Source organism: the organism of the source record quoted next, unplaced genomic scaffold (genome assembly GCF_019419815.1).
Source record: "Pyrus x bretschneideri cultivar Hongxiangsu unplaced genomic scaffold, Pyrus_bretschneideri_v1 Contig24, whole genome shotgun sequence".
NCBI lineage: Eukaryota > Viridiplantae > Streptophyta > Magnoliopsida > Rosales > Rosaceae > Pyrus > Pyrus x bretschneideri.
This window is the reverse complement of record NW_025999546.1, coordinates 2,066,059-2,080,693: the sequence shown is the minus strand read 5'-3', so window position 1 is coordinate 2,080,693 and position 14,635 is coordinate 2,066,059. Positions and strand designations below refer to the sequence as shown.

General features: G+C 37.5%; 1 protein-coding gene and 1 long non-coding RNA gene across 2 annotated transcripts; one reads left to right on the top strand and one right to left on the bottom strand.

Moving 5' to 3' along the window:
- Positions 1-6,882: 6,882 nt before the first annotated feature.
- LOC125478240 lies at positions 6,883-7,324 on the top strand. Its single transcript, XR_007259071.1, has 3 exons — positions 6,883-6,967; positions 7,045-7,140; positions 7,263-7,324. It is a non-coding gene; the product is annotated as an uncharacterized LOC125478240 (long non-coding RNA).
- Positions 7,325-9,234: 1,910 nt separating this feature from the next.
- On the bottom strand, positions 9,235-13,804 carry LOC125478273 (disease resistance protein RPV1-like). Its single transcript, XM_048586342.1, has 6 exons — positions 13,147-13,804; positions 11,726-12,821; positions 11,336-11,635; positions 10,364-11,233; positions 9,631-10,267; positions 9,235-9,524 (listed from the first exon to the last, which is right to left on the bottom strand). The coding sequence occupies exons 1-6, from the start codon at positions 13,656-13,658 to the stop codon at positions 9,352-9,354; spliced, it is 3,588 nt and encodes a 1,195-aa protein (XP_048442299.1). The 5' UTR covers positions 13,659-13,804; the 3' UTR covers positions 9,235-9,351.
- Positions 13,805-14,635: the final 831 nt, after the last annotated feature.

Genomic DNA, 14,635 nt, shown 5'->3' with positions numbered 1-14,635 from the left:
TTCGCAATGGAGGAGGATGAGGATGATCACCATAGAAGGCGGATGGCCTCACATTCCCGCCGTATCATGGAAGCTATGGGTCAGATAGCTAAACCCAGACGTGCGGCAAACATCGATAGAAGAAGGGAAAGACGAGGTAAAGATCTCTTGGAAGATTATTTTATTCCAAACAACGTTTTCCCTGATCATGTTTTTAGACGTCGTTTTAGAATGCAACGAAGTTTGTTCGATAAAATCATGAGTGATGTTTGCAACCATGATCCATATTTTGTGCAAAATGAGGATGCTTTTCATGTTCTAGGTTTTCTTCCTGAGCAAAAAATTGCGGATGCCTTGCGAATGCTTGCATATGGAGCATCTGCAAATCAAGTGGATGAGATCGCAAGGATGGGAAAAACAACAGTTCTGGAGTCCCTGATGCGGTTTTGCTCTGCAATTGAAGCCTTCTACACCAATGAGTACCTTCGGCAACCCACGCCAAAGGACATGCGAAGGCTTCTGAGGAAGGGTGAGATGCGAGGCTTCCCTGGCATGATTGGAAGCATTGACTGCATGTACTGGACATGGAAAAACTGTCCAAGTGCGTGGCAATGAGCTTATGGCGACAGAAAATGAGCCAAAAGCATCATTTTGGAAGCGGTGGCTTTTTTTGATACATGGATTTGGCATGCTTTTTTTGGTGTTCCAGGAGCTCAAAATAACCTAAATGTCCTTGCCCAATCTCCAGTGTTTGACGAACCGCTACAAGGAAATGGGCCGAGATGCACATATTGGGTTAATGGTAATAAATACGAGGGACCATACTACCTTGCAGATGGTATTTACCCAAGGTGGTCAACATTTGTCAAAATAGTGCCACATCCGCAGAGTGAAAAAGAGAAACACTTCGCAAAGTGTCAAGAAGGGTGTAGGAAAGATGTCGAGCGTTGTTTTGGTATCCTGCAAGCTCGTTGGGCCATTGTCAGGGCTGCAGCTAGAATGTTTGATGTCGAGGCTCTTCGATCCATCATGATGACGTGTATTATTCTCCACAACATGATTGTTGAAGACGAGTATGATTATGATGTTGTCGATGAATACGAGCCGGATCCGATGAACAACTCAAGAACACAAATCTACTATGCTCATGATCGGACCGAAGATCCCGTGCAACATGAGCCGTTGGAACGGGATGGACGTTACAATGAATTGATCGTTCAGCGGTACACTTCATTGCAAGAGCCATACTGGCACATAACCCGCCAGAATGACTTGATTGACCATCAGTGGAGATTGCACGAAGGCGAAGATAATTAAAATAAGGCTTGTGGTTGAAGAATAAAGTGTATTGTTTTTAATTAATCTTATTTAGTGTGTTTTTTTTTTAAGTTTAAATGGTGAGGTTATGTAATTTTATTTGGTGTTTTTTTTTTTAAATGTTTATTTGGTGAGTTTATGTAATCTTATTCAAATATTTAAATAAAGTACAAAAATTACATAAGAAATTAAATAAAGTTCTAAAAATAAATAAGAAATTACATAAGAAATTAAGTAAAGTTCTAAAAGTAAATAAGAAATTAAATAAAGTTCTAAAAATAAATAAGAAATTACACAAGAAATTAAATAAAGTTCTAAAAATAAATAAGAAATTACATAAGAAATTAAATAAAGTAGTACAAATAAATGCGAAATTATACAAAGTCTGTGGAGTTAGGATATGTGGTGCTAGGATCTTGGTTGCATTTCTGTAACTGGAACCCCCTTGACTTGTTTCGGCATCTCTTGCACGCCTCCTTCGCACGACATCTCTTTTTCCTGATGTCCAAAAATATTTTGAATTCGGAGACAGTCCTACTAGAGACTTGTTCATAGTGTCACGATCTGTTTGAGCCATCCTTTCTTCTCTAAGCATCTCATTCTCTCGATGAAGTGCTTCTCTAATCATCTCGTTCTCTCGATTAACTATTTCTTTTTGTCTCTCAGCCGCCACATCACGAGCCTCAGTAGCTGCTATTATTGATGCCATAGCAGTAGGTTTTTCCTCATCTCTAGCCTTTTCCCATGCCATGTTCAATTCACCTTGACGAGTAAGTTCCTCCATATATTTAGTGTAGTCATTTTTGGAAGAACTACCTTTTTTCTTTGATGCCTTTTTACCTTGGGGCCTGAGGGACTGACGAGTCGGTTGGGTCTCTGGCACTTCTTCAGGCGTCCCTCTTCCATGTCTTCAAATGTGTTGGCTTCTTGTTCGGCTGTGTCTGCTTCTGGCAAACTGTGTAGACCCATACCGTGCATGACAACTTCTAGACCGGTTGCCACAATTTTGTATCTAGGGCAATCTTTGACAATTTGCCAACATTCCCATTTGTTGAATGATTTGTTACAGTTCTTTGCATTGTAGAATGCGTGTGCTTGTAGTGTCTATAAAAATGTGGGATAAGATAGTATTAAAAAATACGGGTGTAACACAAATAAATAAATTAAAATATTGATGGGCGTGGAATGCACATAAATTACATAAGAAATTACATAGAAATTACATAAGAAATTAAATAAATTAAAATATTGATGTGGGTGTAACACAAATAAATAAATTAAAATATTGATGGGCGTGGAATGCATATTACATAGAAATTACATAAGAAATTAAATAAATTAAAATATTGATGTGGGTGGAATGCATATAAATAAATAAAAATATTGTTACCTCATCCGCTAAACTTGTCCCACTACGCAGATTACCAGAAGCATGAGAGATGGCGTTTTTCCAACAAGTAAAGGATGCGTTGAGTTTTTTCCAACGACCTTGAAGACCTTGACTAGATCTGGCATCTTTTCCATGTACATCGCAAAACGATTTCGTAATTTTACTCCACATTTCCCGCTTATCTATCTCATTACCCGTAATCGGGTCATGAGTAGTGCGAACCCAACATTCACACAACGTAACATCTTCAATGAGCTTCCACGAAGTCATTTTTTTCTCTCAAAGTGTACAAAATATTCAAATGTAGAAAGTGTAGAAAGTGTAGAAAATATTGAAATGTGGTGTAAGGTGGAAGATGAGAGTTAGGTATTTATAGAAAAAAAATTTAATTTTTTAAAATTTTTCTGTATTTTTTAAAAAAAAATTCACAATTTTTAATTAATTTTTAATAAATTTTAATGTTGTAATTAATCTGGACCGTTGGATTTGAAAAAGAATCAAATCCAACAGCCAACTAGCTGCCACGTGGCCAACGGTCAAATTTCTGACCGTTGGGCCTTTTTTTTTTTAATTTTATTTTTGGTGAAAAAAAGGTGGACCTTTGATCTGTGATCGGATGGTCCATTTTAAAAGTCAAATTTAAATTTTTTTTACCGTTGGAAATCCAACGGCCTACAAAAACTAGCCGTTGGAAATCCAACGACTCTGAGGAGGGCCACGTAGCCCTCAGCTGTTCGAAGGCAAGTTGGCCTGAATGCGGGCCCCACCACCTGCAACACTGTCGCCTACTCGCGCCCAGTCGCGAGTGTTGTGCACACGCCAGCCTTTTGGACCGGCTTCTGGGTCTGTCCGAAATAGGCTGGCCTGCTGCCTGGCTTGGGCTGGGTGCCAGGCTGTTTTGCGGGCTGGAGGTTTTGGACAGGGTGTTTGGCTGTTTTTTGGACTTGGTGCTGGGCAAGTCCACCTCCGGTGGAACTGCTCTAAGGATTATCATGGGTTTGAGGGTTGGGGTTAGGGATTAGAGGGAGAGGTAGGAGAGCTCCGTGTGGAGGAAGAGAGGGTTTGGGGACGTTAACGCATTGGAGAACAAGAGGGGCTGCATTTTGGTAAGCGAATGAGGGATTGAGTGAGAAATTGGAGGAATAGGGAGAATTGCAATTAGGGTTTGCAGATATTGGAACGGAGGAAAAATATGGTGGGAAAGGAGAAAGGATTTTTTCAAGGGAATTGTTATTGAAACTCCAAAAATTTCATTCTATACTTCAAACTTTCTATATTTAAAAAGAAAAATACACTTGTGAGAAGTGTAAATGAGATTTTGGAGTGCCAATAACACTTTTTTTTTTAATAATTAAAAAATTAATAGTTTATTTTTAATTAATTAAATTTTTATTCTAGTTGGCGAATGAGTGGGCCCCATCATGCCATGTCATCATTTAATAGCCAAATTGACAGAAAATTTAACAGAGGTGTGACATTGCAACGAATTCATAAGTTGAGGTATGATATTACAATGTTTAAAACATGAGGTATGAGATTGTGGTTCGACGCATAATTGAGGTAGTTTTTAATCTCTAAGTGGTATAAGCTTCTTTTCTTATGCCGAAGGGTACAACGAGAGTATTTTATCTCTAAGGCTACTATGTCTCACCAGGAAATTAATATGTGAAGAGCTTTCTATTCATCACTCTATATTGGATTTTGAATTTCACACTTGGTAAGTGGGAAGCTAGTTATTAATTAGATAATTGCTAAAGTCCCACATCGGACATAAATCAAATATTAAAAATGTTTAAAAGGATTTACATAATGATATGATATTGCCGAACCTAGTAGCGTGGGCTTAACTAAGTAGGGCATTAAAGTGATTGGTTGCCTCAATGAAGCCTAACTAGGTGAGATTATCGTGGTCTTGGTCTATTCACCTTGGGTGAAATTACACTAAGTGCGCCCTTAAGCCCTTAGGTTGGTAGGGTTCCCGATTCGCCATGGTTGGGTAGCTAATAAAAAATCAATTGTAAAACTAAGCACTACATCTTGATAGACTCGAGCATTAGACTAGCAGGTGGATTTGCTGGGTTGCTACGTCCACCAGTGGGCCTTCACCAACCCACCATACTGAGGATTACATATTGACTGACTGGTTCACCTTGGGTAAAATCAAACTAAGTGCGCCCTTAAGCCCTCGGGTTAGTAGGGTTCCCGATCCGCCATGGTTGGGTAGCTAATAAAAAATCAATCTTTAGATTGGGGTTATGGGTTCTAACCCAAGCCTCGCAAACCAAGATATGCGCCTACACTCACTACACATTCACTTTTGTAACCCACATCTAAGGGCACATCAAAGTGATGAGTTTCGTGCAATCTTTCTACGTCGTCCTAAGTTCATCCCCCTAGTGTAAAATGTCGTTTTTAATAAAAATTAAAATAAATCATGCCCGCCATGGTTGGGTAGCTAATAAAAAATCAATCTTTAGATTGGGGTTATGGGTTCTAACCCAAGCCTCGCAGACCAAGATATGCGCCTACACTCACTACACATTCACTTTTGTAACCCACATCTAAGGGCACATCAAAGTGATGAGTTTCGTGCAATCTTTCTACGTCGTCCTAAGTTCATCCCCCTAGTGTAAAATGTCGTTTTTAATAAAAATTAAAATAAATCATGCAATATTTTAGCCATCATATATACCATCTACCAATTGAAAATCAAATTACCAAATGGACGAACTAACAAATTATGAAACCATGAATATTATTAATAGGAAAACAATAAACAAGAATGCCGCAACAGCTACAAACTGAGGATTACATCTTGATTGATTTCTTCCTCAAACTACCTACATCAAAGTGATGAATATCCTGCAATATTTCAACGTTGTCCTGCGTTCATCCCCTTAGTATAATAAAATGTTGCTTGTAATAAAAGTTCAAAAAATCATGCAATATTTCAGCCAGTCATATACCATCTTCAAGTACAAACTCAGATTACCAAATAGACGAACTAGGACGAACTAACAAAGTATATATGAAACTACGGATATTATTAACATGAGAATAATAAATAAGAATGCCGAAACAGCTACTAACTTATGTATACATCTTGACTGTACTTGTTCCTTAAACTAAATTAATATAGTTATAGAGAACAGTGTTGAAGAGTTAAATCTATTCAGAACCGTTTTTATCCGTCCAAGTGGCTAGTTATTTTGTGATAAGTATGTTATTCTATTGATATTCCTTTTGTTTATTCGTTTTTTATCTGTCAATCTTTTATTCCTCTCTAACCAAACAGTAGGTCCAGGTCCAAACAATAAATCCCTTGATAAAGGCATGAGCGGTGAGGGTGAGAACCATTAGGTTTCCAATTCTAGGTAACCATGCGTAAACAGTAGTAAAAAGAATTAGTATGTCAAACTTCTATAAGAAAACCAGTAATCTTGCAAAGATGAGTCGACTGTTTAGATCAAACTCGTGCGTAAGTTATAATTCTAGGGCCAGTATCAGTGAAATTCCCGACATAGTAAAAGAAGAACAAATAGAGTATCAATCAAATAAAAATGTTGATTATAATAATTGGAATATACCCAAGGTTAAGGTACTGAAAATTACAATAAAAAATGGTCACTCTCTGCTTTTAAAACCACAGTTCATATTAAGACAGAAAAAATTGTCATAATTTCTTGCATACTGATTTAGTTCAAGTTGCCGTCAAGCCCTTCACAAAAAAATGGAAAGCTTTTCTGTCTTATAAGATTTTAGTTCTAAAACAAACAGCATCCAGGTGATGTAAAAAACTTGAGCAGCTGACGATCTAAAACAAACAGTAGCTGGACAAATATTTCTGTACACGTTGATGGGAAGCTTATGAGAGAATGGTGATTTTGGCTTCTCGAGCTAGGGAAGGGACATTTGGTAAGTTCATTGGCAATTCTCCCTTTCTTTTCGACGAGCTCTGGCTTTTTGGTGCATATCGCTGTGTCATTTTGATCATCATGGTTACTTAGTTATTTTGTTGGCTATATATGACTAACATCCACATTTAGTAAAAGTAACGTTGGTGCGCAGGTAAATTGGAATATTTCATGACGTTATGTGTTGAATGATAACATCCATATGGAGCGACATTTGTTGTAACAAAAATATCAAGAAAAGGAGGAAACATGGAGACTCAAGAACATTAACAAGTAAAGGTTCAAACATTGAAGACATGTTCTGAATTCTAAGTTCTAACCACAGGTGCTGCTGCTATTGAAAGCAAACTGCATGCTTTTTAATCAGGTCTGCTCTGTAATTGAACTTGTGCCATGCTTTGCCAGATATTCACCAGGAATTCATTTTTCTTTTTCCTATTGCAGAATATTAGTGAACAAGTTGCTTCTTATATGAGAGATCCAAGCAGAATGGTTAGGCAGATGCAGATGAGGAAATCAGCAGTTGCTGTATTTGTTACTGTAAGCTATTAACCTCTCACGTGCATTCTCATTTGTGCTTCATAAATTTAACATCACAACAAGATGGGTTTTTCTTAAGTTTTGTACATTTAGGAACTTAAACATGAGTTGTGGATGTGCAGGTTCCTGTGGGGTACAACACCACAAAGGGAGAGGTACTAATTGCATATAATTGTCGTTAACTATAATCCTGTACTAATCTGAGGACCCATCTGTAAATTCATTGGAATCGAATGTCCATGGAATTTACATTTTATCCATGTGCTATTTTAAGTTTTTAACTCCCAAATGAGGTACCAATTTGTTTGGGATGGATGCAGTTTATAATTAATTTGATACGATGTTTGAACAAATTTTGGTTGTTTGTGGTGTCTGGTACTTTGCTTCATTTTTCTTTTTGGATAGCCCCAATGTGACTTGATGAATTTGTTCCTTTTATTGCTATAAGAAAAGATCATACAACCTGTGTGTGAGGGTTGTGACGGTTTCAATACTCTTCATGCGTCATTAGCTTTAATTGTATTTTTATGTTTAAAATTTTGATTCGTTTGCCACTTCAATGTGCGCCCTGTTAGGTCTGCTTTAATTATCTCTTTGTTATAAAAGTTATATTTCTATTTGCACAAATTAAGTACTTTTATTCCTTCACTCTGATAGGTGACAATCTGATGCTGGTGCACAAGCTGATGATGACCCTGAACTTTTGGATGACTCTGAGTTTTACCAGCAATTACTGAAAGAATTTTTGGAGACAATTGACCCAGCAAGTTGTGGTAAAACTATTAGGGCATCTCATACTTCATGCATGAATGATTGCATTTGAATTTGATATGCAATATGGTTTACCCAATCTATAAGATTTCCTGTAGTTCAAAACACATGCAGTCAGATTGCATATAAGAAGTGTGGCTTTTGAAATTGTTAAGGATTGTATCCTCCCAAGTGATGTCCTGTATGCTCATTAATTTGCTGCTATGGATATGTAGAGTGGATGAACATGATTTTCAAACAATTTGGGCTCATCTAATCAACTTTAAGTAACAAAGTATGAGTCATGACGAAAGTTTCATTCAAATAATCTGTATCTTCGGCTATTGATGTCAATGACAATGTATTGTCTCAGCTTATATTGGGCTTGGAACCTAATCGATCCAGAACTTATATTGTTCAAGTTGTTGTGTTTTTGTAACCTTAAAAATGGAACAAGCTAGCAGTTATTCCTGCTAACAATCACGACCTAATTGATCCCGAACTTCTATTGTTTATTGATTCTAATTTGTACTATTTGATTATCTACAGAGAGCATTTTATTTTTTGAATAAGTTGCATGCTAAGAAGATGAAGGTTGTTTACAGAAGAGCCTCTATGAGTCGCAAGATAAAGTATCAATACATTCTTCGGTTCCCTATGTGAAACTGCTGTGATTTTGTTTTGGAATATCTTGGAGCATCTGTTGAGCAAGTAGGCCAGATTGCTGAAGGCTTATTGCATTATGCTTTTGCAGGTACTATGTTTATGAGAACATGGTAAATTTCATGGCTCCAGAAACCATGGCCGTTTCTCCTATGCTTCCTGACCTCAATAATTTGTTCAGGTTGAAGAAGCAGAAACCAGCTTCTGTAGTGTAGTAGCGATGCAAGGCTGAATCAGCTGTATAATCCTTAGATCTCAGGCTAAGAAATTGTATGCTGTTAATTTATTTGATATATTATTCAATCTAATATTTGTTGTACTGATAGTTATGTAATTTACACAATTTTTCAATGGGAGCCGTCTTTAAGAAGCATGATTTTGTTGTAAATGACAATTAATATCTGTAAATTTGACATTTATAAGCAAATAGGATGTTTTTGCTTTCCCCGGCGCCAAAATGTTTTCCCCTAATTCGAAGAATTGATTCTTGCCCGGTTTGCCCCCATTTGTGTAGAATCATTTTATTTTATTTTATTTTCCAGTTATTTACTGCTAGTATACATACAACAGTCTGTTTATTTTATCTGGTACGAGATTTTATGCAATCAGTGGCAGGGAAGAAAAATTCGTAAGTATCGATAATGTTGGATGTATTTTATGCTATATTTATGCAATATTTGATGATGTTGAACACATTTGAACTTCGATATTTTGAAGGCAGAAAACATTTCGAAAACGAGGGAATCCAAAGATATGTCTGTATCAAGTAAAATTGCAAACTCTTGGATGGCTTGTGGACTACCGTCGCTTCTTTTTCTGAGAGACGGAGGACCGAACTACAAAAGCAAGCGTGAAAAATAAGCCAGCAGCAGTGAGGAGCACCTTCCAGCCTCCGAGGCTGCAATTGTTGTTGGCAGCCCTCATCCTTGCAATTGTGTAATCAGGTTCATCCTCTTGCCCTTCTTCTTTGCCTGAAAAACATACAAATAACATAAAATTTATGTTTTTGAATTGAATACAAATGGACTTGGAAGTGTTTGGATGGAGTATAATTCATTGCAATACAACATAGCATACCTGTGTCTTCTTCATCAGTGTCCATGATGAGGCGATTAAACATTCTCTGTATACCAAAATCATTTTTTTCCATTTGTTCTTTAAAGAAACCAAGGAAGTATATTCCTGGTTTATGCTCGTACATGGACAAATCTCCACCGATGACAAATGGATAATGAGGATCTGATTTGGTGTTGTGTTGGTTATTTATCATCATATTATGCTGGTGCTCTTGCACAAGCTCGACACCAAACTCCTTTACCCGAAACCACTCAGGATATCCGGCCATTACCAAAACAACCACTTGATCTCCACATTGTAATATTGTTTCACTCTCCATCCTCCAATGGCTCAACCATATCATATCTTCACCCTCTCCTGGAATTCCATAGAATAGTGGGGAATAGATCCACCTCAGACCCTTGCTCTTGTTACTCACTTTAGCCATTATTGGACAACGAATCATACAATAATCGTGATTATTAGAATTCTCCTCATTTGCATAGGTAGCAAAAATGTTCAAGCCTCGGATTCTGTGAGTGGCAGGGAGTAAAGGGACCATAAAAGATATAGAAGACTTGGTGCTTTTATAGCTAAACCAGCCTGGAACCTCATTCCCAACAAAAAATGTGCTAAATATACCAAATTGATACAGTCCCTGTGCATTTTCCATGATCATCACAACATTACTAAGTCATTTATTTCCCATTATAAATATATATGATTTATGAGAGAGAGAGAGAGAGAGGCACACCTGAACAGGACTCCATCTAGCCCTATTTGGATGGGAAGTTGCGTATGGTTGGCGCATTCTAATGGATGGCATGGATCCTAGGTTGAACAAGCTCAAAAGTTTGATCATTTCCGCATCAACTCTATCAATAGGCTCTAACTTGTACCAGTACTCCCACTCAACTAGATTGCAGTTGTCCGACATAAAGACATGTTCTTCGAACTCAGATTGATATGTTATTTTTTTTAATGATATACATCCAACTAAATTCATTACTACTCCATCCATCGCTTCGTGTAATTTCGGCAACCCCAGAAGCGAATCGAGCTTCTTACAATTGCGGAAAGACAGATGATTGAGCCTTCTCAAACCTTTGATGAAAACTGGCAATGTACAAATTGGATTCTCATCTAAATATAGTCTTTGTATTGAGGACAGATTACTTAAATCCCCACGAAAGGCATCATCAGAAAGATTGCACCCACTGAGATTCAACTTTACCAAAGAGCATGGAAAATAACTCAAGATACTTGAACATGTTTCTGGCCATAACCCACTCATTGGAATTCCACCTGTTTCAAGCACTTTCAGAGACTCCATCCTCTGCATCATCTCCAATGGAAACTCATCAAGATTTGAGCAACCAGATAAAATGAGTGTTTCAAGTGACTTAAGCATGCACATGCTCTTCGGAAGCATCCTAAGATTCTTGCAATCCTTTGTATTCAAGTACACGAGTCTCTCCAGGTTTCCAATGGATTCATGAACAACAATCAAACTTGTGCAGCCTACAAGGATCAATTCCTCTAGACGGGGGCAAAGTGAGAAGTCCATGATTTCAGTGAGGCCATGAGAATGGCTGACGTCAAGGATCTTCAATGATGGAAGAAACTGTGGAAACAAATAAAAACAAGCAAAGAAAAAAAAAATGTGTCAAAGAATTAAAACCGAAAGAAAGAAGGAAAAAAAATTGAAAAGTGTAGAGTAACATACTTTTGCTTCTTTGAAAACTTGTCTCAAGCTGCTATATTGCATTTCAAGAGATACCAATTTCTCCAAAGAAAAATCAACAGGAATTGAATCCAAAGGAAATTCGGGCCAGCACAACCATCTTAACCCTATAGGAAGTTCTTCATAACATCCATCCAGTTGTACATGTCTAAGACAGAGCAGTTTCAGTTTGTGCATCCTTGCAAATGAATTGGTTTCCAAGACATTCTCGTTTGAGTTTATGGGATTGCTTGTAAGCAGTTCATGCATGTCCAGCATAAGACCTTCAGTTGCTTGCGTACCCTATAAAAGAAATCAGAAAAACAATTGGTTAATTAGCACAAGAGAAAAAGAAACACACACACACACACACATACAATGAACATTTCTTACATTCTTTTCTCTCAATACTTCGAAGGAATCCTTAGAGCGCCACAATCTACTACGATTCCTAGGCTCATATGATTCTCGACGAACAATTTCTCGTCCCATGTCACGAATCACGTCATGCATATACAACTTGTCCTTAACAATTGTCACCAAGCACCTATCTCTGAGATTTTGAATGCCACAGATTGTCTTGAAATCACATCCATCTAATATTGTGACAATGCGATCTTCATCCTGTCCAATAAAGAAACAAGCAACATGGAGGAATAAATTCTGGTCATGGTCATCTTGTAAAGAGTCGTAGCTTATTCTCAATTTATTCATGAGTTCACCATTTGGAATAACTTCTAACTTCTCCAATGTACTTTTCCATACACGCTTAGGTTCCCCGAAAAGAGAAGAACCCAAAACTTTGAGAGCTAATGGAAGTCTTCCGCTGTGTTGTGCGACTTCTTCAGAATATTTCTCATAACCTTCAAGGGGATGATCCTGGCCAAAAGCATGCCAGCTTAAGAGCTCCAACGATTCATCGAAACCCAAAGGTCCAACTTCATGCACCGTAATACCTTCATGTGCCTTTAGCAACCTTTGACGCCTAGTTGTTATGATTATTTTACTTCCAGGATAAAACTGATCTTTCATCCTCAGTACTGCATCTAATTGGTCCATATGGTCCACATCATCAAGAACAAGAAGAACTTTTCGAAAGCTTATGGCTCTTCCAATCTTAATTATTCCCTCACTAACATTGTATATTTTCTCTTTTTTCCCATTTAAAATATCATAAAGAATTTGCTTTTGTATTTGAACTAAGCCGTCTGGATGACTTGCAGTTTCTCTGATATTTTCAACATAGCTGCTTCCTTCAAAACTTTCAAAGTTTGAATTGTAAACACATTTTGCAATGGTTGTCTTCCCTGTTCCAGGCAGCCCATAAACAAGAAGTATACCAACATCATGTGATGGATCTTGTAACCATAAATTGATGTGTTCGACTCGAGAATGGACTCCAACCAGTTTTGATTCAACGCTCAAGTGTCTGCGACTTAGCTTATCACGAATCACTTTAACAATATCTTTGATAAACTTTGACTCGTACCTAAGAATTTGCAAATAAAATGAAAGATAAATCAAACATGTCGTGCACTCAATATCAATCAATTATACAGAGTCTGATCATCATGGAATTTACGGGAGAAAATTATACTAAGGTTCGAACAATAATGCTTAACAGTTATCCCATGCAGCTACATGGTACAGATCATGACAACTTAATTGACCTTAACTGGGATTATTACTGGAGCAATTTGCCTGAAGTCATATGAACATTTGTGTTGAGTAAATCAATATTTTGTGATTTTATTGGAGGGGTCAACGACGACAACAACAACAAAGAGAAGACAAAAGAAGAAAATGAAAGTTACCCATGAGCTTGATTTTGTAAAACCTTCCCAGCTAGATCTGCAACCTCTGCAAGTGCCTTCCTCCATCTCTCCATCATGTCGGGGGGTTCAGTTTTCCGGTGTCTAGCAAATGCCTCGGCAAAGCTTCCCGTCTGCTTCCTCACATGGGATGGATCAACATGGTAGAAGACCGGTATAACCACATGGTCCGAGCTAGTCCTCTTGTGGTCAACGATCTCGACAAGCTCGTTAAGGCACCATCTGGATGACGCGTAATCTTTCGAAAACACAATGACAGAAGTTCGGGACATTTGGATTGCTTGCTTCAGTCCTGACTTGATAACTTCTCCCGTCTCGAGTTCATCGTCGTCTCGAAATGTGCGATATCCTGCGCTTATCAAAGCTGTGTAGAGGTGGTCGGTAAACGTCTTGCGAGTGTCTTCACCTCTAAAGCTCAAGAACACGTCGTAGTGGTCACCCCGACGAGTGTTGGAATCAGAGGAAGTTCCTTGAGTTGATCTCACAAGAGCCATTGATGTGAATCAGTGGACAAACAAAAAAAAAACTGGTCCTTGCTAGGTGCAATGCAAATGTCTCTGTGCAGGGGAGATATTTAATTAGGTCACTCCTATCGGCAAAGGATGCTCTCTTTGATATTCGGAGATCCATTAATTATGTTGCTTATCGTATATTGTGTGATCAGAAATCATTTTAAATTTAAAATTGAATACAAATAATATTTAACAAAACTGAGTTCACGATAAACAGATATAATTAATTGAACTTATAGATCCTTACAAAAAGAATCGAAAGTGATTCCTTTTCCATTCCTATCTACTTCCAGGAAAATTAACAAACAATTATAAAATGGGTCTTTCCCATGCATTGACCCAAAAAGTGTTTCTTTAAGTCATGGTCGGCCACTAGTGGCAGAGATGAAAAGAAAAAGAAAAGAGTGCTTGTTTTATATGTGATTTTATAGATTAGAATTTATATTGATCGTTGCTCACTTTTTGTGATAAAATATACTTCTAATTGCATTAAGATTGTTTGTGATAAAATACAACACGCTTTTATTGTTGCTGCATACTCATTTCTTGTCTTTGAAATGTTGGAGGCATTTTATACCAAACAACCTACCAACTAGTGTTTCCAATATCACCATCTCAAAGGTTTATGTATTCAACTGCAAGATTGGTTGTCCCAAACATGATGTAGTTATGAGAAATCACTTGCCGGCAGTGGCGCATCTATATTCGAATCTTGGAGAGTTCCAATGTAAAAATTCAAGTTTTTTAGGTAGAAACATAGCGCAAAGAGCACAAAAATAATATTTCAGTTTGTTCATTGAGGCATTTCGTGAAACATTTGATAGGATTATTGTCCTTAGCCAAATAATGTTGGGCACAAGTAGAGTTTTTAAACATTTTTCTTCTGTTAATGTTTGAGCCACACGTTAAGGATCTTGTTGGAACATATTTTGCACATATATACAAAATGTATAAAGTGG

Bases quoted from the DNA above. Each gene is read 5' to 3' on its own strand.
- LOC125478273 (XM_048586342.1), bottom strand. From the start codon at position 13,658: ATGGCTCTTGTGAGATCAACTCAAGGAACTTCCTCTGATTCCAACACT. The intron at 10,268-10,363 runs GTGTGCCTCTCT...GAAAATGCACAG, and splicing joins CTAGATGGAGTCCTGTTCAG to GGACTGTATCAATTTGGTAT. The intron at 9,525-9,630 runs GTATGCTATGTT...TATGTTTTTCAG, and splicing joins CACTGATGAAGAAGACACAG to GCAAAGAAGAAGGGCAAGAG.